General features: G+C 44.6%; 1 protein-coding gene across 1 annotated transcript in view; it reads right to left on the bottom strand.

Moving 5' to 3' along the window:
* Positions 1-12,218: 12,218 nt before the first annotated feature.
* FGF1 (fibroblast growth factor 1) overlaps positions 12,219-26,340 on the bottom strand; it is a 328,310-nt gene continuing 314,188 nt past the window's right edge. The window contains exons 3-4 of the mRNA XM_069244700.1: positions 18,899-19,002; positions 12,219-14,593 (exon numbers count right to left, since the gene is read on the bottom strand). Coding sequence (XP_069100801.1) covers positions 14,399-14,593; positions 18,899-19,002 — 299 coding nt within the window. The 3' untranslated portion in view covers positions 12,219-14,398. The remainder of the gene's footprint in view (positions 14,594-18,898; positions 19,003-26,340) is intronic.

The following is a 26,340-nucleotide window of genomic DNA, read 5'->3' as shown; positions in this document are numbered from 1 at the left end:
CAGATATCAACATACTCTTTTTATGTTAGCCAGATCTGTATCATACCACTTATTGATAGTCCTTCATAATTACCTCCCTAAACTCAGGTAGTCAAAGGTGTTAATCTCTCTGCCAGTTTAATAGGTAAACAACTAATCGTTAACTGGACTCACTGACTGGTGTGAAAATGACACTGATATGACAACAGTATGCCTATTAAAAAAAGTAAACTGTCAAATATCTGGCTAAACATCATAAGCGTCCTGGAAGAGGTATCTGGGATGCTGATGCTGAGGGAGAGTGAACCTTCCAATAGTCCTTCATCCAAACCAGTGTTTCAAATATGAAAGACTATTCTGAATGGCTAGAAGTCAGCGCTCGGGTAGTTGTGGACTACAGAGAGCTCATCTCAGTCACCGAGACTGATGAGCTGATTGACCTCTTTGGGCTTTCAAGTTTCTCAGTACTTCTGATTTGACTTCTGGATACTGATGGTTTTCCCAAGCAGAGAGTGTAAAGTAGTGTCCAGTGTTCTATATGCTATTAGGCCACTTTCAGCTATCACTTATTATTAAGGAACGCCCGTGCAATCTTAAAAAGGGTTGTCAAACAGGTTCTAAATGGGTGGAAGAGCTGTGGTATTCCCTACCTAAATGATCTACATCACTAGTTTAGAGTGCTGCCTTGTGCACCACGGCGAAGCACGTTAGGATTTAGACATGAGGTCTGGTTTTCAAGGACCGTAAGTGCCACATAACACAAGTATCTGCAGTGTGCCTTGGCCATGTGCAGCCACTTTCATCAGGGATCCAGAACATTGTGGGAAGGGAGCCTCCCAAGACTCCTACTTAGTTGAGGGCCTTCCTAAGCCGCTCAAGATATTATCATGGGTTTGTGAAAAAGGTAAAGGAGCATTGATGCACTCATGCCAGTGAAAAATTGCATGTAAATTTTGTTTGCCTACCTTGTGAATAATCTGGGCTGCTTATTCGCTACTGATGTATTTAACCTCTCTCACGTACATGGCACTATTAACTGAGGTTCACAAACGTTTAGTTCAGCCTTTGTAGGTGTACCTTTCTTGTATCTTTTTCAAGGTTCTTTTAGATTCTTCTCATGTGTACTTTTGATTGAAGTATGTATGAATGAAATCTATAACAAACTGCGGATTGGGGAGGGGTTAGCGTTAGTGTGGAGGATAAATTCTGCGGCTTTGGATAGCAATATCACACTTTGCTTGTTATGCTGAATAATCTTGAGCCAATTCCATATAGGTCTTTAAATGGTTCTTCTGGTCTTGGATAGCAGAGTGTATTTTTAAGAGGCACCCACCTGGTTCAGTGGGCAGCTGAGAGTCAGAAAGGTGGTGACATCCTGAAGGAAGCATTGCGCTCTATGCCAGAGCTAAGAAAACATGAGAACTCTCAAGACTTTCAATGTAATGTATTTGCTTATTTGCAATGGATCATACAGGGGAACTCTTCGAGGGCACTGACCACGCCAGTGCAGATGTTTTGACTGGATTTTTTTTATTATACCTGGTTGCCTAGAAAATCCTAGGAGGGTGGGTATTTCTCTTCTGACTTCCATCTATAGGTGTGAGCATAAGGCTTTTGTAGCAAATTACTCTTTTGCATTTTTTTTGCGGCTTGAATAGATGCGGTTTTGAACTTCTGACAGTTTAGCACTTCCAAACAGGTTCTATCTGCATGCTCCGTTGCCTAAAACATAGACATTAGTTTATCTATTTAATTGTTATTTTTTGGACTTTTCCTAATTCCGTTTACTCGAAACCATCTAGACATCTCCACTCAGATGGACTTCTTCTTGCACACATCCCTTGCACACGCAGTACCAGTTCTGACAGTTAGGCTTTCTCCCACGTGGTTCCTAAGACAGCCAACAATCTGCCATTACACACTAGAACCTCCTCCTCACTTCTTGAGTTCTGTTGAAAACCTAGCTTTTTGACTGCTCACTCCCGCCTGTCCCATGCAAAGCTACATACCTGCTCAGTGCCAGAAAACCCTCCTGATGTACAGTGCACTTTACAAATACGCTTAACATAACATAACGTTTTTAAAGGGCACAATCATGGCTAAAACTGCCTAAATGCCAAATTGTAAATGTCAGCCTTCAAAGGCGTTCCTCCAATTGCATCTGAAGCAAGACATGTACCCTAACCTGAGGAAACAGCCATGTAACATTGTAGACTAGGGCTTGGTGTTTAAAGTACAGCTGAACCAATTTTTTTGTAACTAACATCATAGATGTAATGCTGTGGAAATCAACGGCTCCTGTGCCTTCACAAAGGCCCCGATTTAAAGTTTGGCAGATGGGGTTACTCTGTCACAAACGTGATGGATATCCTGTCTGCCATATTACGATTCCATTATGTCTAATGGAAATCATGATACAGCGGAAGGGATATCGGTCACATTTGTGATGGAGTAACCGATCCACCAAACTCTAAATTAGGCCCAAAGTCAGGCCCACATGCAGAGTAGGGGCGTAGCTACCTCTGATGCAGCTGGTGCAGTGCACTGGTGCCCAGAGGAGTAGGGGACTCAAACTGCCCTGCACTGGCTGCATCTTACAAATCAAGCCATCAGCACTTTTATTTTGTAATGGCTTGCAAGGGGTCTGGCAGATCATTGTTTATTCTTGGCGAGGTGGAGGACTATGGGCATGGAGGGCATAGTTACAGTGAGCAAGACAGGCATCTGGTAGGCACAAAAGCACAGGGATGCATTGAAGCTTTTCAGCTCGCATGTTAATTTTCTACCTTTCAATCTATATCATTCTCTCTGCATCTGTCTATCTAAACTATGCCAATCTGTCTCTACACCCACCTTTCTATCTCTCTATACCTAACCATCTACACTATACATACATACCTACACTTGACTATGGGGGTCATTCCGACCCCGGCGGGCGGCGGAAGCCGCCCGCCTGGCGGGAACCGCCAAAAGACCGTACTGCGGTCAAATGACCGCGGCGGTCATTCTGACTTTCCCGCTGGGCCGGCGGGCGACGGCCAGAAGGCCGCCCGCCGGCCCAGCGGGAAAGCCCCTTCAACAATGAAGCCGGCTCCGAATGGAGCCGGCGGAGTTGAAGGGGTGCGACGGGTGCAGTGGCACCCGTCGCGATTTTCAGTGTCTGCTTTGCAGACACTGAAAATCATTATGGGGCCCTGTGAGGGGGCCCCTGCACTGCCCATGCCACTGCCCATGCCACTGCCCCTGCACTGCCCCCAGGGGCCCCCAGGGGCCCCACGACACCCGTTCCCGCCATCCTGTTCCTGGCGGTATTTACCGCCAAGACCAGGATGGCGGGAAGGGGGTCGGAATCCCCATGGCGGTGCTGCAAGCAGCGCCGCCATGGCGGATTCCTTGGGCCAGGGGTAAACCGGCGGGAAACCGCCGGTTGCCCTTTTCTGACCGCGGCTTTACCGCCGCGGTCAGAATGGCCCAGGAAGCACCGCCAGCCTGTTGGCGGTGCTTCCGCGGTCCCCGGCCCTGGCGGTCATGGACCGCCAGGGTCGGAATGACCCCCTATGTCTTTCTGGAGTGGGGCAATAGCATCAGCAAAGTGGCAAATCCAAAATGCCCATGGCCTCTGGCTAAGAATATTCATCAATATCTTCAGCGGCACTCCAGCTTTTGCTGTGCCAGGAGCACACAAATCCAAAATTCCAGTGAAAACTATCTCAATCTCAATGGAACTCGTTGCCAACAAAAGAGCTTGCTGGTTGCCCGCCAGCACCCAGTGAACCTGAGTACCCTATTTTGCTAACAAGTAAGTACCTACTTCAGCACACAGGCCTCCTCCTTTCTACAATTCGGACCGGCAAATGTGTTCATGGACCATTCGGTGACTAAACAACCGACTGTCTGATAACGATGGAATGGAAGAAATCTGCAAAAACAACATAATCTGCCTGCAAGAAACTTGGCAACTGGTACCCACTAATTGGCAGGATCACTTTGAATCTGCATCAGCAGCCGAGCCCTCAGTCAAAGGGTGACACCAATCGGGTGGTGTCATCATACTGGTACAAAAAGCGCTGGATCTGAAAGTAAAAGTGCTAGCAGATTATATGGGGGCTTACATCTTTGTGCATCTCATAGCTACAAACAAAAGGCAGGGCAGAAAAGTGCTCTCTATGGTCATCGGAGGCATCTACATAAACCCCAAACAACCTAAGAAAAAAGTAAGCACTAGGGAAATTTCAAGCACCATCAAAATCCTACGGCAGCAATTTCATGCAGACTGGATGGTAACTGCTGGAGACTTTAACATGTTTTTACTTGGCCAGCCAGAAATTCCCTCATGGCAACAAGAAGAGGACACTGTGGGGGTATATTCCTGAAATTATGCCGGGGAAAATAAAAAAGGATTAGGCATGAGAAAAATTTGACACCATTCTTAATGCTCTGGGCCTAAGAGCCCTTGATAGGAAAAGCGCTTTGGACCAAGTTGCATCCTGCACTCATATAATGAGTTTGAGTTCCTTGCTGATTGACTACATTTGGGTGTAGACCCACAACTTTGCCCCTGTAAGCAACTTCCAAGTTCTAAATAGCCTGACCAGTGATCATGCAAAATTAGTCTTCACTCTCTCCAGTGAAATTACCAGCCTCCCGCAAATTCAAACAATTGGTAACTAGGAAGGTGTCTCCAGGCTGCAAAGAATAAAATAGTCAATATTGCCGTCAGCAGGGAAAAAAAGAGGAACTGATGAAAATCCTCGCTCTGAATTCAATGGAGTATTCATCATCTCCCCGCCATTGGACCCAATTCCTGGGAAAGCTGTTTAAGCTGTTCACTGGCAAGGAGAGTGCCCCAGGAGGCACGGGCACCAGGAACCGTCTGCTGGCTCTAAAAGATCTTAAACATAAACTGAACAAGCTCCTCAGGGCAGAGTGTAACAACAAAGGCCCCCAAATGAGACCCAACAAGATCACAAACACTAGGACGGCCAAAGCATGGGAGTTGGCCAGGCAAGAAGAGGATGCTTTTTGGTCTGAACTATACGAGGATTCAAAAGATAAAAACTCTGCTAAATTCTGGAAATTAGAGCATAAAAAGATCCTGCACAAATAAACCTAAGGTTTCTCCCTCAATCACTGCTCTTACTTGGTCTGAAATTACCACGAATCTCTACAATTCAGTGGATGACAATTCTGATTCAGTCAACTCACTGAATGGCATGTTGGGCCACAGCTAAGAAAAGCTGAGCACTGGACAAAAGAAAGACTCCATGCACCGTGTCATCATTTCGCTCATCTGCTGCCCATGGGCCAAATTGTCTGCCAACCAGAATGTTTAAATCAGCCCCTGGAGAATGGCCTCTATGCTAAGCCCCCTCTTCAAGAATTGCATCGTGCTGAACAAAGTACCGGACAGTTGGAGAGGCCAATCTTAATGCCAATTCATAATAAGGGTGCTTAGGAACAGCCTGCCAATTTCAGATTAATTGCCTTTCTCGATATCAAGGGCAAATGCTTTGCAAAAATTCTGAACAACGAGCTAGAGGAATGGGCCAATATGAAGTCTATAATCCCCATCACCTTATTTGGCTTCAGGCGCAGGCACTGAACTAAGGACAATTTAACTAGCTTGCTTTTGTTAATCTCTGCCGCCAATAGCAAAGAAGCACCCCCGCTCTATGTAACCTCAATAAACTTCACAACTGCGTTCTATAAAGTGGACAGACCAAGGCTGTGGCAAAAAATGACCAACGGGGCATCTTAGCAAACCTGGTCCGAGCCATTAGGAGTCTATACACCAGAACCCGGGTCCGTGTGAAAACAGCACCAAAAAGAATTACAGCCCATAATATCTGGACCAATACTGGTACTAAACAAGGATGCATTTTAGTTCCTTTACTGTTCAAATTCTATTTGGCAGATATGAATGATTCCCTAGTCTCAGTCTGTGAATTCCCTCCAAAGTTTGCAGGCACACACTTCTACTGTCTCCAGTATGCAGAAATCACACTGCTTTTTGATCATAGCGTAGTGGGGTTGCAGAGTTCATTGGTGGCTCTTTCGCTGTACTGTAAAAACAACAAGCTATCAGGCAACCATTCAATATCAAAAATTACAACACTACCCCAAAATTCAAGTTTACCATGAATGAGGTAGTTGTAGAACAATTTCCAAGTTTAAAGTACCTAGGCCTTCACTTTAACCAACGTGGGTCGCATGTAACTCAGCTCACGGCCTTAAAAGTCCATGACAATGAACTTTAAAAAAACAGGCAGCAAAGATGCGCATCCTGGACCTTACTGGTACATGCAAAGTGATAGATGCCAAGTTTATGCCAACTTCAACTTATGGGTCAGTGATATTCGATTACCAAATTAACTTATGGTTGGACAAGGCACAAACACAATGTTGTAGAAGCTTGTTCTGTCTCCCCATCTCTATCCCGTTGTTGCAAATTCAATTGGAATTCAGACTGAGCAAACACTCTATCATTGGGGTACTTCGCCAAGCTCAAGGTGGCCTTCAAAGGATGCCTTAAAGCTGATCTGACAGTGTTCAGGAAGCAAAATTTAGATGGGAGTATAAGGTGAGATCTGCCGTGGAACATTTGGAAGCCAAAAGCATTTTTTATCAGAATCTGTCCCCAAGACTAACTGCCAAAATGCTAACCAAAATCGCAAAAATAAAATCGAAAGAGGATGTACAAGAGCTCGCTCACAAAACACACCGCAACCTATGTGCATCGTTTTACAGCGACCTGCGGAAAGCTGCATACTTAGCGAGCCCAATGAAACTGACACTTAAAAAGATCTCATGAGGCTGCGGTTTTAATAAACCTAAAAGCCTATAAATCGGGGTGTTTAAAAAGACCATTGGAGCGCAACTGTTGCCTGTGTAATTTCAGAATGGATTCACAGCTGCACATCGTCTGCCCCTGCCCCGCCCTCAAGAGCCTAAGGTGCTACTGGCTAAAACCTGTATTCAGACACCTGGGCATCACTCAATACAACAAAGCAGTTACTGATTGCAACAGAGCTGATGTTCGGCTTTCAGCCAGAGGTGTAACATTTCTCAAGGAAGCACCGACGCTACTGAATTCAAGCTCCACGTAAAATAACACAGTCGCCAACATGACCTTGAACCATAGCTAATGTCAGCCCTTGTCGTGTAGTTGGGGTGTTACACCCAGGACAGGGTCTGTGATGCCTGGGCTCGACTGGCAACGTTTTCGGCATTTTCCCACACTTTATGATCCTAACGAGAGCTTGGACTGCTCGCCCATGTTGCCCATTATAGTTGCAGAGGGCCGTAGTTCCTGTGGTTCTGAGGCTACCACGCACCCTCCAGTACGAATGGACTTATTGGTAACAAGGATGTATTGATTAACTGTCTATGTCTATCTGATCATTCCTATCTATATACGGAACATCTGTACCTATTTATCCAAACCGATCAATGTGCACTTATTTTTCTATACATACCTATCCAACAATACCTGTCTGGCTACACCTATCTATTTACAGTTAGATTTGGCTATCTGTCTATCTCCCTATCATCATTCATGCCTCAGGACCCTCTCTCTCTCTGCCTCAGACTCAGTCCCTCTTGCTTCCCTTCTCTGTCCCTCTCTCTATTCCTCCCCTTTTCTCTTTCCCTCTTCCTCCCCGTTTCTGTTCTTCGTGGTGCCTCTGTTCGTCTTTCTGTACCCATCTAGCGCTGTGTCCTCTGCCTTCCTTCAGGTGATGGAGTGAATGGAGTGTTACTGAGCAGTGGAGAGACAACGAAGGAGAAGGAAGATGCAGGAGAGAAGAAAAAAAAGAAGGCGCAGGGATACGAGGAACAATGGAGATAATGTAGAGAAACGGGTATAGGGAAGAATGCAAAAGTACATTGAGGAGTGGTGAGCTAATCCAATAGGGTGGAGAGATGAAGGACAGAAAGTGACAGGGCAAGAGTGTAGACATTTGAGAAGAATGAAGAACAGTGAGGGAGTAAATATTTATAGGGCAGTGGAGAAAGTGCAAAGGGCAGTAAAGGAGGAATGAGAAAGAAGGCTAGGGAGAACAGGGGCATAGCTATCAATGGTACAGCAGGTGCAGTGGCACCCGGGCCCAGAGGTCTGAGGGGCCTGCTAAATTCTGACAGCTGCAGATTTTTGGCATTCATGGCAGGGGTGCTTTTTCTTTACTTGCACTGGGGCGCAAGGCACTCTTGCTACCAGTGGCGACCGGTAATTTTAGGAGGGAGGGGGCCGGACAAGAAGCACACTCACACTCATTCATTCACACATGCACGCACATCCATTCACAACAGTCATCAACATTCAAACATACACGCACACACCAAACATTCATTTAAAAAACACACACACACACACACTTAACTTCAGCTCGGAGGTCCCAGGAGGGTTGGGACTGATGTCTTCTCTCACTGGCTCACCTTAGGTCATCCAATGAGGGAAGGCAGCAGTCCCAACTTCATCACAGAGTGGGATGGGGTCAGTGAGACTTCTGACCTCACCCCACTTTGTGACGAGGAGTCAATGATTGACACTCGCCCTGGGCGCTTTAGGGCTTAAACCTGAAGCACCTAGATTGAAGTCAATGGTTGACGCTTCCCCTCGTCACCGAGGGGAAGGGCCTCGAAGCACCTTTGTTGAGCTGAGGAGGTCACGCCCATAGGAGCTGTGACCTCTTCAGCCCAGCAAAGTTCAGCTCACGCCTGGCTGCCTGAGCTGAACATGAAGAGTGTCTGACAGGCTGACCTTTGCTCAGCCTGACAGGCACTCTTCATGAGGGGTGAAAAGTGGTGGGGGCGTGGCCCCTCCGCCCTAAAGGATGGGCTGCGGCTTCTTGCTACGCCACTGGTGCATGGTGCTTAAATCTAATATGCAAGTTGCTAGTACATCTACAAAAGTGAGAACAAGAGCCGGAGTGCCAAGTTACCAGAGATGCTACAGCCAGGCCACACAATTTTACATTGCTGCTACAAGTGAGTAGAACTGTTGTTAAAAGCACAACTCTTCTATATTTTCTAACAAAACAAAGTGCCAGGCTCACTACTTTCTTTAGTACCTAAAACAAATGTACTGCCGGCGTTTGGTACCTGTTTTTAGGAAATATTCTTCTTATTTTACTTCTCCAAAGTTGGATTTTAAAAATAAGCATTATAAATCGGTTTTGCTACACCTGAACGGCTCAAGGAGCTCAGCCCTCGCTGCTGACCAATGCGTTATTCTGGAGGTCATCAGCTTGAACCCCGGCACCACATTTGAAGTGCGTTAAGTTGAGTACCATAGGAGATGGGAAGGGTATCACCTCTTATTTACAGCATTGAGAAATGGAAGAAGCGTGGTAGTTAGAGCTATAAAATATTATTCCTAATTTGGAAATTATAAGCTATTTACTATTTCACTGTGTTGTTTTGATATTGCCAGAGATGTGCTGCATGCATTTCTCTTAGGAAGTCTTTGCTACCAGACCCAAGTTACCAAGGACGAGTCAGGTACGACTCAGACACCAGTTTACCTATCAGGAACTGGTCTGTGTTTGGCTCTGTCAAAGCTCAAATCAAAATACTGGTCTCTCGGATTTCCTACAACCAATATGCAGCCTTTGAGTGAGGTCGCAAAATGTAATACATCCATTACCAGTAAGAACACAATGTACATCACTGGACCAATATGTTCAATCCTTTTATCTCCCTAATTGCCGGCTTGGCTGTTTTAACATCCCATTGAATCACTGCTCCAGGTACTGCCCCTCCGTGCATCCAGGGCAGGATTTGAAACTAAAATGTTTAAGTTGCTCCTTCAATGGAGAAGGCCACTACTAGAATCTGGTCATGGGTGCTTGGTTGAGCGATGGAACCCCATCCTGCTCTGAAAGTCCCCCCCGCAACCCTTCAGCGCAAGGAAATGCCATGGGGGCAGAATGTCCACTCCGCCTCTGCCAGTGTTCGATAGCGCTCACAAACCCACTTACCTGAATTGGCCTGTCTCTAGGCACCTCTGCTTTTTCTGTTTTTTTATTCATATCCTTTCTGCTGTAAGTTTAGTTTTTGAGAATGCCTCTCCACTGCTGCCAAACGTTATAAACAATGAATCATAGTGATTTTACTGGAACAACTTCTTAGCTTGCTATGTAAGATCACAATTCTAAAGTGAAGCTGGTTCTCTTTCCACCACATCCTCTTGGAATCACTTTAAATTTTAGCTGAGCTGGAAAACGTGTTTATATAAATATTGAAAGAGTTTTGGTCCTAATTTTCAATGTGTTCCTAAATTTATGGTAATACCCTAATGTGGTACTTGTGTTACTGCAGCCAGGATTTGCGGCATTACCTTGGATTTAATTTAAAATTTCCTACAGATAAATGGGAAATAAGTAATAAATGATGAAAAACGAATATGTGCAGAGACAGAACATGCTCCTTTAACACCTATTCACTTGTAAGTTTTGCCCACACAAAATGTAGTAATTTTGTGTTTCAGTAACGTGGCAATAATGTAATATTATACATTATAGAAATGCAAGAAATGTGCATTAATGCGATTACTGCAGATGTATCCCATACCATGTTTTTGTTGAAGCATCGACTGGCAAGCGTGTACACGGAACCCCTTCTCCATTTTGGCACATGCGATCTCAGGACATTTCACTTTATCAATCAAGTTCAAGACTACATTTTATACGCAAACTGAAAAATCTGTTAGGGGTCCAATTTTAGATGGAGAGTACTCCAAGTAGATGGTAATTAACCAATCCAGTGTTTAAGACTGCTGCAAAAGATACATTTGACCTATTACTTCTGTTTCACTTAATATGACTCACCTCAGACTCTAGAGATGCTTGGTTCTAGGTTATAGAATGAGTCTTTTCGGAAGTCTATGTTGAGCAGGCCATCATGGAGCCTATCTGAGGTCTATCTCAAGGTATGGACAAGAGCCATAATATTCCAGAGAAACCAGGAGTTCCTGGCTGCTTCTTTCCTTCTTCGACAGCTGACATACTCCACTGTGCCTCTCTGTTCTGCTGCAAGGGCCAGGACGAGCTGTTGTTTCAGCAGCAACAGATACAATTTGGGAGCTGACCAATCAAGAGGAAAAGAAACCCTCATTTGCATTACAAGAAGCTTGTGCTGCCATTGAATCTTTTTTTTTTTTGACGCAGCAGCGGAGCAATCAGTGCTCCACACTGCTCCTTATCTACAAACTAATGCATTGGGCCCAATGCGTCAGTTTGTAGGGGCCTGCATCACATTATACCTGTGCCAGGTATAATGTATGGAGGGTAGATATTCCCACGTTAAAAGTCATGCAGAATTGACACACTGAAATTCACAACTTTTCAATGCGTCACTCTGCGACTTGACTGCGTCAACATTCTTATGCCCGCTCAGACCAAGCATGAGGATTGACACAGGGCTTTTAACTTAGGACTCTCCTCTGTGTTCTGACACATTGCTGGAATGGAATCAGTTTTATGATGCAACTCCAGCAATGCGTCACTTTAGCGCCAACAGATGCATCCGAATTTCTGATGCATCTATGAAAACGTGTGCCATGGAGCCCCGTATTGTAAATACAGCACATCCATGGCATCATTAAGGCATTTGCAGCAGGTGCAAGAAAATTGATGCGTCAGATTCTTGAAAATGAGGCCCTGGGTTCTAAAGCAATGGACCTCAGCCTACGCATCAAGGTTTTGGCTTACACTTCTTTGTTCCTATGCAGAGTTTTTTAAAGCACTACAATGTCACCCAATGCTCACTTTGGAGCAGCATCAAAGCGAGGTGTCAATTGCTAGCAAAATCCAGCCTTTACCCATGCAAGTGTGCTTCACTTAAGGACATCTTGAAAAGTTACATTTTAAGGAGTTTTCTGAGCTTGAGTAGTAAACCTATAATTTTACAATACACATTGGAAACCCGGCCACTTTTGACTGTCACGGACAAGGAAGATACTAAGAGGGAATTCAGACAACACATCAATATGCATCGCACACCACACAAATTCATCCTCAAAGATTTGGCTCCATCTCCACACACTGGGTCTGAGGGAAAAGACTTCTAGGCACAGTCCATAGTGTGCCTGTGGAAGTTTTTAGAGTGAGAAGATAATGAAAGCAGAAGACGGTCACACAGAAGGCGTGAAAGTGGACCCGGAACCTCCCACCACCGAGGCAGTAAGGGCAAAATTCATTACGGTCTCAAACTCATCCTAAATAACCTTCGCTTAAACCTCATTAATGATATGTTTTTAATCAAGTTGATATGCTGCAGGTAATACTCTTCTATGTGTTATGCTTACAATATTGTTCTAATAAATACACAACATACATACGATCTTTAACATAAAATAAGGCAGGTCTTAGGTTTTGTTTACATAGTCCTTCTCCTGGTCCTTGACGTGCTTGGGAGGATCTGGGATTTACAAAGACCACACTTTCAGAATATCTCTGCTGTTTCCCTGTTCAGCTCAAAATGGCGACTTTCAAGTTTCCTTGTGGGGAGTGAGTTCCTTGGTGTACATTTAGCTCTGTTTGAAATACACCATAAAAAGCAGCCGCTCACAGGTCACTTGGGGGGCAAGGGAGCCCTTGGATAGCCCAGTAGAAAAAGTTGTATAGATAGGTCTTTTTAGGAGTTCTAAAACATAGCTGGAGTGGCAGCATCTACTGCTTTTGGGTGCATTCTTGTGTGCCCTGCAGGCCGCACCAAAAAAAGACACCTAGTCTTGCCTGAAATGCCTGGCTACAGAATCAGTCGTGCTCGCCAACACTAGCAGTCTTACTTTGTTTTCAACAGGTATTGAGCAGATCATCACTTTGCACAGGAGCAATGCATGTGGCTTCCATTATAGGCAGAGTGTTCCTACACAGCGAGGACGCCATTCATAATGGCTTTCTCAGAACGTCCATGTCATTATCGATACCTCTCTTTGAGGCATCCAACATAGGTCTAGGAGGGCCGGCTTCAGGACAAATACTGGCTATGTAACTTAGTTCCCATTAGATCCACTGGATGCGAATACATTTTATGTGAATATCCTGAAAACCCTGCACAAATCTGGCACTCGTACATTTGAATTAGTCACCCCTGGCCTTGCTAGTGAACTGTGTGTGTGGTGATCTACCACAGTGGTTTTCAAACAAAAGATCTATCAGTGATCCATGATATGTACGTATTCACATTTATATCTTCTTAGTTTGTTTTGTTGGCTATGTTCATAAATATTACTTGTGATTTTTTCATTCTTGATATATATATCCTTACATTGTCGACCGGGTTTCACTCCTGGTCCCATGTAACACAATCAAGGCGATGGGCAGTTGGCTCGAACCACAATGAAAATACCATCTTACAGCTTCATCGGACACTCCTCAAACTGCCTGAAAGTAACTTGTAGGCTCTGATGCAGCAGCTCTAGCCTGGTACCATTAGTCTTCGCTACTAAATCTCTTTACGTGAGTGCGAGAGTCTAGTCTCGTACAGTGAAGTGAATTGACTCTCAATGCTTCTACAGACACTAAAGAGGATGTTTTGTGCACATGACACATGCTGGGTTGAAGGCAACTTAAAATGGTTCCTCCACTGAATTGTGTTCTTCTTAAACCTCCCCACAGAAGGCAAGGTTCCTGCTAGGGAGAGAGACAAGTGACGCCCAAATGTCAGTTGAATCGGTCACTGCACTCTTTGTTACTACTGACAGTCTGGACATCAATTGGAGCCAAACAATGGTTTTAGTGGACAAGGCATCTGACTACTGGAACTAGACTGAAACCACAAACTGACTGATCCTCCATCTCTTTGGACTGACTACAATATCTCCTTTTTGCTCATAGTTTGCTCACATCAGCGATCAGCGCACTCCAGCTTCAGTGACCGGAGACCAGACCAATACCACTCTTCATCTTCCCATATGTGTTAAATAAGGATGTAGGAAGACAAAGACGTTTTAGGAGGTTTAAACACACCATAGACATTCATCACATTAAGGGCTGTAGCAATGGGTTGACGACAGAGCAGGTGAACATTTGTGGCTATATGTATTACGTTATCCTTCCACCACTGCAGTCTATAGTATTGTGATAGGGTTAGCTACAGACACTTTGGTAGTGTTTCTTTGCTTTCTATAAATCATCACTAACATAAAAATAACCTTCATGAACATGAGAAGTGCCCATTGTCAATGAGACAATGCCTGTTCAACCAATAGGATCTCCTTGCTCTCAGAAACACATTAACTCTTCACTTCCATTTTGGAATTTATACAAATTTCTGTATGAAACAAAAGGGTCCACTGGAACACTGGAAATATGTGTGCAAAGAAAGTTCTAGGTGTCAACTGTTGAGAAGGTTCAAACTGGCGAGTTCACCTTCTGATAGAAGGACGATCTTCAATGTCACCTGTGGGAGGCATCCCTTAATCACTCGATACAGGCAGTGGAAGGAAGAGTATGGCTTTTTGTCCAAAGTGGGTTCGCGACCCAGGCTTGGTCTTTCCATTCTTCTTGATACCAACAAACCAGTCTTTATCGGCATGCATCTTGGACTTGTAAGTGTTGTAATGATTCTCCTCCAGTCTCTCCAAGAAAAGGCATTCCTCGTTTGGTGACTGCTAAAAAAATAAAACAAAATATTTAAGGCGGCAGTGGATGTAAGCAACTGCATTAAACCACTTAACGCATACAGTAGCAATGCAAACAAAAGTATGCACTCAGTTACCAGGAATGGTACTGTCGGTCAGCAATATTAGCCCAACAGTCTTTGATTTTCTTCTGTCGATTTGCCTGGTATTTATTTAAGAAAGTACACATTTGCATTCCGTCCATTAAACTGTGGGGTGAATTGGAGTGTGTTACTGATTAAAATGCTATTTGGAGAAACCCTGACTCGACTATGATTGTGAATTGGCTTCTACCTACAAGGATGTGGACATTTCAAAGACAACTTGATTTATGCAGATAAATGTAGAAAATTATGCTCACTAAGCTTACTTGAAAACGATCGTTGATACTCCTGGATCTAAAATATGGATTTGAACAGGGACTTCAGGGGATTTCAATAATAACCCATTGGAAGGCAGTGAGCAAAATTCCAGATGTGTGGATAAACCCTTTAAGTTGACACGTAAGATAAAAAATATTTTTGATACATGTGTATTTGCTCTTTTTCCCCCCAATCTTGTTAACTCTATTAAGCTACTATGCCTAAGTTTCAAAGTTTTAATTTTAACATCTTGAAAACTAGAAGATCCTATTAATACGCTTTAACAGAACTGCATGTGATCATGGGGCGTTTTGCTTTGAGGTCTTTGGTTTGTATGCTATCGAGCCCAATAAGTGACCGTACATCATCTAAGCATTTTTTGGTGTTTTACTTCAACTGGCAGTTTCAGTTACCATTTTGAGAAAGGAAATGAGACATTTCTACACCTAACAATTTGGAAGCTGTTGCATTTAATTACCCTTGCCCTTGGTGGCCAGCTGGCTGGCGACCATTTTGTAGTCAGTGTGTTTTGCTTTAGCCCTAGGCCTACATGTTTTCTTTGTGGTCTAAAGTGGCCACCTTTAAAATTATAAGAGTGAATGGCTTCTTTCACACAAAAAATTGGTGACCCTGGAAGGTGCATCTGCTTTTCACATTTGGGCAAAAAATACCTCAGTTTAAATAATTGTGTTGGCGAGCAAACTCCTGCAACGCATTGCGATTGAAAATCTACAGTGCTGTGTCGCACTAGTGCAGAAAAATCGTGCCCTCTACATTCATTAAGAATGAAGTACCGATTAAACAATCGGCTCACTTCCACTAAAGAAATGTGTAGTCGGAGAACCTTACTCGAAGTACACCCTAGAGTACAAATTTAAACACGATGACAACTGTCCAAGAGTACCCCAATTAAAATGTCTAGTTTCAGTTATGCATGCACACATAAAGTGATATTCTGCGTGCCCTTTATTAGCGCCCGGTTACATTCAGAATTAGGATTTCAGATTTGATGCAGGGCCAGAACACTCTAGATAAGATTTGGCTTTGCGCGTATTCCTCGGATATTTTTATGCTATTGCTGCCCCACTATGGCTCCTTAAAAGGTGGTTGCTTTTGCTTGACACCGCGTATGCTTGGTGTCGTACTTACTTGCAACCATCTTTGCAGCTCAAATCCGTTAGCAGCAGAAAGCTGATGAACGTTCTTGTTTGCGCTGCTTTGCTTTGTGAAGCGCCTTTCAGTATTGCCCCAGCACTGTGCATAAAGATACCGGGCCGATATATTAACTCGTTATGTGTCAATTTCCCCAGAATAAATCAAAATCAAAATCTCAGATTTACGGGGGGAAGCAGGCTAACCAGCCAGTCTCAAAATAGTTCAAATGTTCCACCGCCGAAAGCCCTATTTTATACCTTGCAATCTGAGGAAGTCTATACTTCCCGGCACCTCGTTGACAGCGTTTTTTGGCTTTTTCTGGCATTAAACCCGTCTGAACGGGGTTTGGAAGCGCTGGGTAGCAGTGCACTTCGCTTTGGCGGGTGTTTGCTTCGGTAAAACCCCAACACAATAAGGCACGTGTCTGTTTCTGTTTTAAGAAATGGGACGAGGTTGTGGCATCTGACGACTCACGCTCGAAGTCGAGAACAGATGAAAGATTTAAGGACTCATATAAAAGTGTTCCCTGCGTGGGCCCTTGCAGACTTAGGGAAGCCTGAGGGCCGGCTGCTTTTAAAGGGGTGTACTTCTTCAGGACTCTAGGATGGAAAACCCCTTGTGCCACTTGCTGTGACTGAGGATTCAATCTCAGTCGGTGGCACCTGTTGATAACCTCATTTAATTCACCCGAGTCTGCCGCCTTTGCACCTAGCCACACTCCACTTTGATTTCGGCTCACTTTCACACCCTGCTCATCCTGGAGTCTCTATTTTGACTCACTTACATTTTATTCTTTTTTATCGCTGAGGTAAGATCCAATCAAAGACAAATGCATGGCTGTAAACGACCACTGAATGACAGTGGCATGCTGGTGTCTCCTTAGCCTTGGCAGGCAGTGTGTTCCTTTGAGTGGTTTTTTTTCCTCTTAGTTCCCCATGTGCTTCTTGCAATGTTGGTGTAAACACCTCTGCCCTCATCCTATCAGGTTTCCTCCCACACCTCACATGATCCCCGGCTCTCTCCAAAAAGTATTCTGGTCCCACTCCTTCTTTCTCCATCTCCCTCAGTCTTCCTCTCACTTCTTGCTCTTCCTCTTATATATCTCTCCTGTGTATCGTTCACCTAAAGTGTTTGAACTGTTAAGTGCTATAGGAGGAGCCTCCTTGTCTCCTTCACCGTCCATGGCCCACTGGCTGCCACCATGGATATACCTAAAAAGACGCAGCGGATCACTTTGATGGCGCTCCTGCTGGCAAGCAGGTAAGCTGCCATGCTCTGGATGCAACGGTCATACCTGGACATAATCACTGTAAACAAGATATGATTTGTTTGTAGCGACCAAGTCATAATAAATGCTGTGGAATTGCATCCTAGATATTCTACCAGGGATTTTTAGGACCCTCTCATATTTATCTACTACAACAAGATGACACTGATGTTCATTCTATGAGTTGAAAGGTGATGTATGCTCCGTCATTGATGTATCAATATAATAGGAAAAAGTATTCATCTGGGTAACTTGGTTCATATTATTATTAGATAACGTTTTAGATCTATATGTAAGATATGCACATTGATAAAGTGTATAGTGCTTGATGTTGTGCTCACGTGCTGTACTGTGCTGCAAGTTTTCAATAAAAATATCAAAAAAAGTAGAAATAAACCAAAACATTCCACAAGTTCAATACAAATAAGGCAGGCCTGGGGCAACAGCCATATTTGCTAGTCTAAAATGATTCAATCTTCGACAAATTGCTCCACTATATAACATTTGTGATGCATCAGAGGTTTCTTACTGGTTGCCTGTTCCGTTCCTAGGGGGTTACTCACTGAAGATCTGCACAGGTGCCCCCGTAGTGCAAAGCAACACAAAGCATTACACTGATATACTTAGCATCAAAGAAATTCTGCAGGAGCCACAAAATTGAAGTGTACCATACCACTGCCTGGGAAGCCCTCAGTAAATTTAGGCTCAGGCATGCTCTGGGATGTAAAAAACATTGTTATGTTATGTGTATTTGCAAAGCGCACTATCACCCACATGGGTATCCTGGTATTGAGCAGGAGTGTGTGCATAGTCCTACCAATGGTAGTTTGGTTAATTGAAGAGCCAGGTCTTCAGTTTCTTACAGAATTCAAGAAGAGAGGAGGCGGCTCTGATGTGGAGTGGGAGGCTGGTCCGCGCTTTAGGAGTGATGTAAGGGAATGGGTGTGGTGAAAGAAGATTTGACTGTTCAGGTAGGTGGGGTCTGAGTTGTGTAGTGCCTTGAATGTCTGTGTAAGGAGTTTGAATTGAGCTTGATTGTGTATTGGGCGCCAGTAAAGTTCCCGAATGTGTGGTGTGATTGCTATGCCTTTGAAGAATTTTAGGAAGTGGGGATTGCTCATAAAAATCCCTACCTGAAATAATAACATTATTTAACCCTTTATGAAATGCATATGTCCAGCATGCCTTGAATTACTGGCATGAAAACACTCATGGACTGCCTCAATATCAAACATAATTCACATAAGATGGCGGACAGGAGAATGGGTGGGCCTTACTGGAACTCTGAAAACTATGAACTGGCCCAAGTTGCTGCTCAACAAATATTCAGAACATAACAGCTTCTTTCTGCTCTGTGGGTCTCTAATATAAGGCAGCGCAGGGTCACAATTTAGAGCAGAACCTTTAGGCAGGGTCTAACTGCTTCTGTGTGGTCAGCATTACTCATAACTGGGCTATTCTGGAGTCCTCAAACCCTCTGAATGTCCCTCACTATGCCAACCTCATACTTACAGATGCGTATAACCGCCCGTCGCTGTCCATCGCCAAGTACTGGCCTGTCTCCAGGCTCTTTATGTACACCTCGCCCACGCTTTCCGCGTAAAACTGCAGCTGGACTGAGAAGGAAAAGGAAAAAATAGCAAATGAATATGGAGGCCACAATAAAAGAAACTGTTTCCAAATGAGGCTGGACTTCCCCGAACTCGTATGTCACCAGCCATTATTTTAATCTTGGAACTGACCCATGAATCTCCGCAACATTGGAAGAAATCTTCCACTGGGGAACATACCAATCTGCTCTGATTCACATCAGCAGAACAAGATTTAAAAGTAAGATAGAACTCCCATTTAATGAAGTACAGTAACAATGACATCACATTTACAATTGAAACATTCAATCTCAGAAATAAACACATAAAAAGCAAGCTAGCGAGTCGTCCATTGCTTTCAAAACTGCTGAAGGAATAATAGGCATCTGGCGTCCGGCAGGAATAAGTGATCCATAAGGATGGCAGGGTAGCTCCAGCTTATTTTCCAAGAGTGAGGCAGTTGGGCAGATATCCCCTGCCAATCAGTGTCAGATGCAACCAAGAGCTGAAACGTTGAGCCTCTCAAGCTAGGTTGGTGTTTCCCTCCAAAGAGAGGAGTCTGGGAAGTTCCTTTCACAGAATCCCTGGCAAAGACCTCTAGCAAAGTAAAGAGGCCAGGCACACATTCCAGGATGCTGCCCTACAGGGAAACTCTATGCACTGCCATCGACAGACCATAAAACAAAGAACAGAAGGGAAGAAGAAGTGGGGAAATGGGTAGTCTTCAGTAGGCAGCCCATTTCTCCATGTTGCAAATACCATCCAGACACAAGGGGAAATGTTCACAGTCAGCTACAGGTAACACAAATGCCGAATAAAGAGGTATTGTTTGCAAAGCACTTACTGTTAAATGTTTTTCTAATGTTCACAATGAGTTGCACCTGTGGTAACTATGTGTAATATTCTTGAACTTTACATTAATTTATGATACATTCAACAAGGTCCCAGTCTACCCAAAGTCTCCTCAATTAATTTAAATGAGGAGGCCATCTGATAACTCTGTTGGGGATGAACAAGCTATCAATGCATTGATACATAGGACATTTAATTCAATCCAGGGACAGGGGAGGGTAATCTAGACCACTACGTAGGGTGACCAAATGCAAAGGATATCAAATTGCTCAGAGAAGCAGTAGAAGTTTCACCCTGCGTCAGGGCATAACCAGGCAACAACATATAACTGGACCAGTGGTCATTGCACCAGCCTCTGATCTCAAGATTGCCACTGAGAACCTTATAAAACGAATCAGGTAAAAGCATTCCACTTCTGGAAGCCACCATAAGCCACAGAAAATTGGGGGAATGAGATAAAATCTTCTCTTGTAAAAAAAAGTATCAGGATGTGAGCTGCAGAACAGTTTCGACTAGTGTGAGAGAGAAGCAACAAACACCCTCCGAGATGGAGTTGCCAGCCATGGTCAGGATAATATTAGCATTTGAGTAGTTCTTTAAAATGGTTAGAGATCACAAGGTGTTCGATTTTCTTAAGTGCTGGAAAAATTTGGCAACTTGGGCAACTTGTAGATATATGATATTAACGATAAAGTATGGAGCAATGCTTAATATGTCGATAAAAACGTGCCGGTGCCCAAAGCCCTCCTCTTAACTCCTTCGCTGCCAGGCCTTTTCCCCTCCTGTGGCGAGACTTTTTTTGGCTATTTGGGGAAGTCCGCGCTTAGGCCCTCATAACTTTTTGTTCACATAAGCTACCCACGCCAAATTTGCGTCCTTTTTTTCCAACATCCTAGGGATTCTAGAGGTACCCAGACTTTGTGGATTCCCCTGAAGGAGACCAAGAGATTGGCCAAAATACAGTGAATTGTTTTTTTTTTTTTTTTTTTAAATGCGAAAAAAGGGCTGCAGAAGGTCGGCCTGTGGGTTTTTTCCCTGAAAATGGCATCAACAAAGGGTTTGCGGTGGCAAGATTACCATCTTCCCAGCTTTCAGGAACAGGCAGACTTGAATTAGAAAACCCAATTTTTAAATACAATTTTGACATTTTACTGGGACATACCCCATTTTTACTATTTTTTGTGCTTTCAGCCTCCTTCCAGTTAGTGACCGAAATGGGTGAGAAACCAATGCTGGATCCCAGAGAGCGAAACATTTCTGAAAAGTAGACAAAAATCTGAATTCAGCAAGGGGTCATTTGAGTAGATCCTACAAGTGTTTCCTACAGAAAACAACAGCTGAAATAAAATAAATATTGAAATTGAGGTGAAAAAAACAGCCATTTTTCTCCACGTTTTACTCTGTAACTTTTTCCTGCGATGTCAGATTTTTTAAAGCAATATACCGTTACATCCGCTGGACTCTTCTGGTTGCGGGGATATATAGGGCTGGTAGGTTCATCAAGAACCCTAGGTACCCAGAGCCAATAAATGAGCTGCACCTTGCAATGGATTTTTATTCTATACCGGGTATACAGGAATTAATTTGCTGAAATATAAAAAGTGAAAAATAAGTACCAAGAAAAAATTTGTATTTCCAAAATGGCCACAGGATAAGGTGTTGAGAAGCAGTGGTTATTTGCACATCTCTGAATTCCGGGGTGCCCATACTAGCATGTGAATTACAGGGCTTTTTTACACTCTGTCTTACATTTGGAAGGAAAAAATGTAGAGAAAGACAAGGGGCAATAACACTTGTTTTGCTATTCTGTGTTCCCCCACGTCTCCCGATAAAAATGGTACCTCACTTGCGTGGATAGGCCTAGCACCCGCAACAGGAAATGCCCCAAAACACAACGTGGACACATCACATTTTCACAAAGAAAACAGAGCTGTTTTTTGCAAAGTGCCTAACTGTGGATTTTGGCCTCTAGCTCAGCCGGCACCTGGGGAAACCTAGCAAACCAGCGCATTTCTGAAAACTAGATACCTAGGGGAATCCAAGATGGGGTGACTTGTGGGGCTCTGACCAGGTTCTGTTACCCAGAATCCTTTGCAAACCTCAAAATTTGGCCCAAAAAACACTTTTTCCTCTCATTGCAGTGACAGAAAGTTCTGGAATCTGAGAGGAGCCACAAATGTCCTTCCACCCAGCGTTCCCCCAAGTCTCCCGATAAAAATGGTACCTCACTTGTGTGCGTAGGCCTAGCGCCAGCAAAAGGAAATGGCCCAAAACACAACGTGGACACATCACATTTTTCCACAGAAAACAGAGGTGTTTTTTACAAAGTGCTTACCTGTGGATTTTGGCCTATAGCTCAGCCGGCACCTGGGGAAACCTAGCAAACCACCGCATTTTTGAAAACTAGACACCTAGGGGAATTCTAAATGGAGTGACTTGTGGGGCTCTGACCAGGTTCTGTTACCCAGAATCCTTTGCAAACCTCATAATTTGCCCAGAAAAAACACTTTTTCATCTAATTTCGGTGACAGAAAGTTCTGGAATCTGAGAGGAGCCACAAATTTCCTTCCACCCAGCGTTCCCCCAAGTCTCCCGATAAAAATGGTACCTCACTTGTGTGGGTAGGCCTAGCGCCCACGAAAGGAAATACCCCAAAACACAATGTGGACACATCAAAATTATCAAATACAAAACTACCTGTTTTTGCAGGGGGGCACCTGCGTTTTTGATACTGGGCTCAGCAGCCTTCTAGGGAAACCTACCAAACCCAGACATTTCTGAAAACTAGACACCCAAGGGAGTCCAGTGAGGTGTGACTTGCGTGGATCCCCCAATGTTTTCTTACCCAGAATCCTCAGCAAACTTTCAAATTTAGCTAAAAAATCAAATTTTTCCCACATTTCTGTGTGGGATCACCGCAATGGGACACATTTCATACCACCCAATGTTCCCCTCAGTCTCCTGGTAAAAATGATACCTCATTTGTGTAGGCGGGCCAAGTGCTTGTGAAAGGGAAGAGCCAAAAACATGTCGATATTGAGGGGGAACAAAGGGGGTCCAAAAGGGCAGTTTGCAAAAAAAACATTTTTAGGCTGACAAGTGCAGCAGAATTTTTATTGGTATAGATGAGACAATGCTGGGTGGTAGGAATTTTGTGGATTCCTGCAGATTCCGGAAGGTTCATCACAAAAACGTGGGAAAAATGTGTGATTTCCAGCAAAGTTGGAGGTTTGCAGGGGATGGTGGGTTCAAAAATGGTGCGGGGTGCATGTGAAACACACCACCCTGGAATCACCCAGATGTTTAGTTTTCAGATGTGTCTAGGTCTTGTGGATTTTTCTACATGGCAGCATCCCAAAGTGCAGCCCTCACCATTCCAAGTGGGACGATTTTGAGAGTAAGCCAAGCTCTCAATGTAAAACTAAAACCCCAAATAATCAAATGTCTTCTTGCTTGCTGTGGGATAAGATGTTTTAGAGTGCGGGGGAGAGCTGAAAGACTGTTACCCCCTTCAGTTGAGGTGGGGGCGTAACCTGGCCCATACTGGTTGGTAGCCACCACCCCAATATTTTTTGTTTTTTTTAAATTCCCTGGCATCTAGTAGTCTTTCTGCCCCCCCCGGGGTGTGGATCAGGGGTAATTGCCCCATCTGCCCACTGGTGGGCAGAACAACTTTGGCCCCATTTATTTGGGGTGGGGGTATGGCCATACCCCCACCCTCTTATTTTTGAAAAAAAAACTTCCCTGGCCTCTGGTTGGCTTTCTGCCCTCCCCTTGGGGGCAGATGGGCCTTCCAAAAATAGGCCCATGGCCAACAGTAATGTGCCCCCATGGGGAGCGACCCTTACCCAAGGGGCTGCCCCCCTAAAGAAAACACACGCATACACACACACCAATCCCTGGTGCCTAAGTGGTTTCTGCCCCCATGGGGGCAGATTGGCCTAACAAAAATCGTCCGATCTGCCCCAAGGGTGGCAGAAATGGTCTAAATACAAATTGCCCCCCAGGGGAGCGACCCTTGACTAAGGGGTCGCTCCCCACCTCTAAAAAACAAAACAAACAAAAAAACAAACATTTTTTTTTATCCCTGGCGCCTAGAGGTTTCTGCCACACCTAGGGGCAGATCGGCCTAATAACAATAGGCCGATCTACCCCCAGGGGGAGCAGAAAAGGCCTAAAATAAATTTGCCCCCCCTCCCCCGGGGAGCGACCCTTGCCTAAGGGGTTGCTCCCCACCTCTAAAAAACAAAACAAAAACAAAAAACCCAATTTTGTTTTATTCCTTGCGCTTAGAGGCTTCTGCCCCCCCCTGGGGGCAGATCGGCCTAATAGCAATAGGCCGATCTGACCCGGGGGGGTGGGGAGAGGGCAGAAAAGGCCTAAAATAAATGTGCCCCTCCCCCCCCGGGTAGCGACCCTTGCCTAAGGGGTCTCTCCCCACCTCTAAAAAACAAAACAAAACAAAACAAAAAAATCCCCCAAAAATGTATCCCTAATAACAATAGGCCGATCTGCCCTTGGGGGGGCAGAAATGGCCTAAAATGTATTTGCCACCCTGCCCCCCGCCTCCCCACCCCCCCGGGGAGCGACCCTTGCCTACGGGGTCGCTCCCCTTGCGTGACATTGGCACCAAAAAAAGATCCCTGGTGCCTAGTGGTTTCTGCCCCCCTTGTGGAAAGATTGACCTAAAATCGGCTGATCTGCCCCCAGGGGGGGCAGAAATGGTCTAAATACAATTTGCCCCCCAGGGGAGTGACCCTTGCCTAAGGGGTCGCTCCCCATCTGTAAAACAACAACAACAACAAAAATCCACGGTGCCTAGTGGTTTCTGCCCCCGTGGGGGCAGATCGGCCTAATTAAAATAGGCTGATCTGCCCCCCAGGGGGGCAGAAATGGCCTAAAATAAATTTGGCCCCAGGGGAACGACCCTTGCCTATTGGGTCGCTCCCCTTGCGTGAAATTCACGGAAAAAAAAAACCTCCCTGGTGTCTAGTGGTTTCACTCCCCCTTGGGGGCAGATTGCACTCATAAAAATAGGCCAATCTGTCCCCAAAGGCAGAAATGGCCTAAATATAATTTGCCCCCTAGGGGAGCGACCCTTGCCTAAGGGGTCGCTCCCCACTTCCATCCCTGCGTTGGGGGGGTGGGGAGGAACCCCACAGAGGGATCGCTAGCACTCCCTCTGGGCTCTGTGCCCAGGACGTAATGGTTACGTCCTGGGCACACGAGCACTGTGCCGCAGGACGTAACCATTACGTCCTGGGCACAGAAGGGGTTAAACACGCGGCTGCTGCAATTAAATGTGTGAACATGGAATACTAAGGGAGCGCAATCCTGAAGCCCTCTTGGGCCTCTTCAATCCATTTAAAGCCACTCCCTGTCCCTTCAACCCACTCCTGCAGATTTCTTCTTTTCCTCTTTGTGCCGCTTTTTCGTTTTTTTCTCTTCCTCCGTCTTTCCCATATGTGTCTTTTGCTCGCAGTAAATGCTTGAGGCAGAAAAATGAGCGCCAGCCTTCACAAACAAGTGCACAAATTAAGCATTGTTATGGAGGAAACTATCCAAATTAAGTTTATTCAGTAACACAGGATGAAATTTGTTTTAGAGCTTTGATGTAATGAGGATATACAGGGAGTGCAGAATTATTAGGCAAGTTGTATTTTTGAGGATTCATTTTATTATTGAACAACAACCATGTTCTCAATGAACCCAAAAAACTCATTAATATCAAAGCTGAATATTTTTGGAAGTAGTTTTTAGTTTGTTTTTAGTTTTAGCTATGTTAGGGGGATATCTGTGTGTGCAGGTGACTATTACTGTGCATAATTATTAGGCAACTCAACAAAAAAAAATATATACCCATTTCAATTATTTATTATTACCAGTGAAACCAATATAACATCTCAACATTCACAAATATACATTTCTGACATTCAAAAACAAAACAAAAAAAAATCAGTGACCAATATAGCCACCTTTCTTTGCAAGGACACTCAAAAGCCTGCCATCCATGGATTCTGTCAGTGTTTTGATCTGTTCACCATTAACATTGCGTGCAGCAGCAACCACAGCCTCCCAGACACTGTTCAGAGAGGTGTACTGTTTTCCCTCCTTGTAAATCTCACATTTGATGATGGACCACAGGTTCTCAATGGGGTTCAGATCAGGTGAACAAGGAGGCCATGTCATTAGATTTCCTTCTTTTATACCCTTTCTTGCCAGCCACGCTGTGGAGTACTTGGACGCGTGTGATGGAGCATTGTCCTGCATGAAAATCATGTTTTTCTTGAAGGATGCAGACTTCTTCCTGTACCACTGCTTGAAGAAGGTGTCTTCCAGGAACTGGCAGTAGGACTGGGAGCTGAGCTTGACTCCATCCTCAACCCGAAAAGGCCCCACAAGCTCATCTTTGATGATACCAGCCCAAACCAGTACTCCACCTCCACCTTGCTGGCGTCTGAGTCGGACTGGAGCTCTCTGCCCTTTACCAATCCAGCCACGGGCCCATCCATC

This window comes from Pleurodeles waltl, chromosome 7 (genome assembly GCF_031143425.1).
Source record: "Pleurodeles waltl isolate 20211129_DDA chromosome 7, aPleWal1.hap1.20221129, whole genome shotgun sequence".
Taxonomy (NCBI): domain Eukaryota; kingdom Metazoa; phylum Chordata; class Amphibia; order Caudata; family Salamandridae; genus Pleurodeles; species Pleurodeles waltl.
Note: the sequence above shows the minus strand (reverse complement) of the source record. Positions and strands in the feature narration are given on the sequence as shown.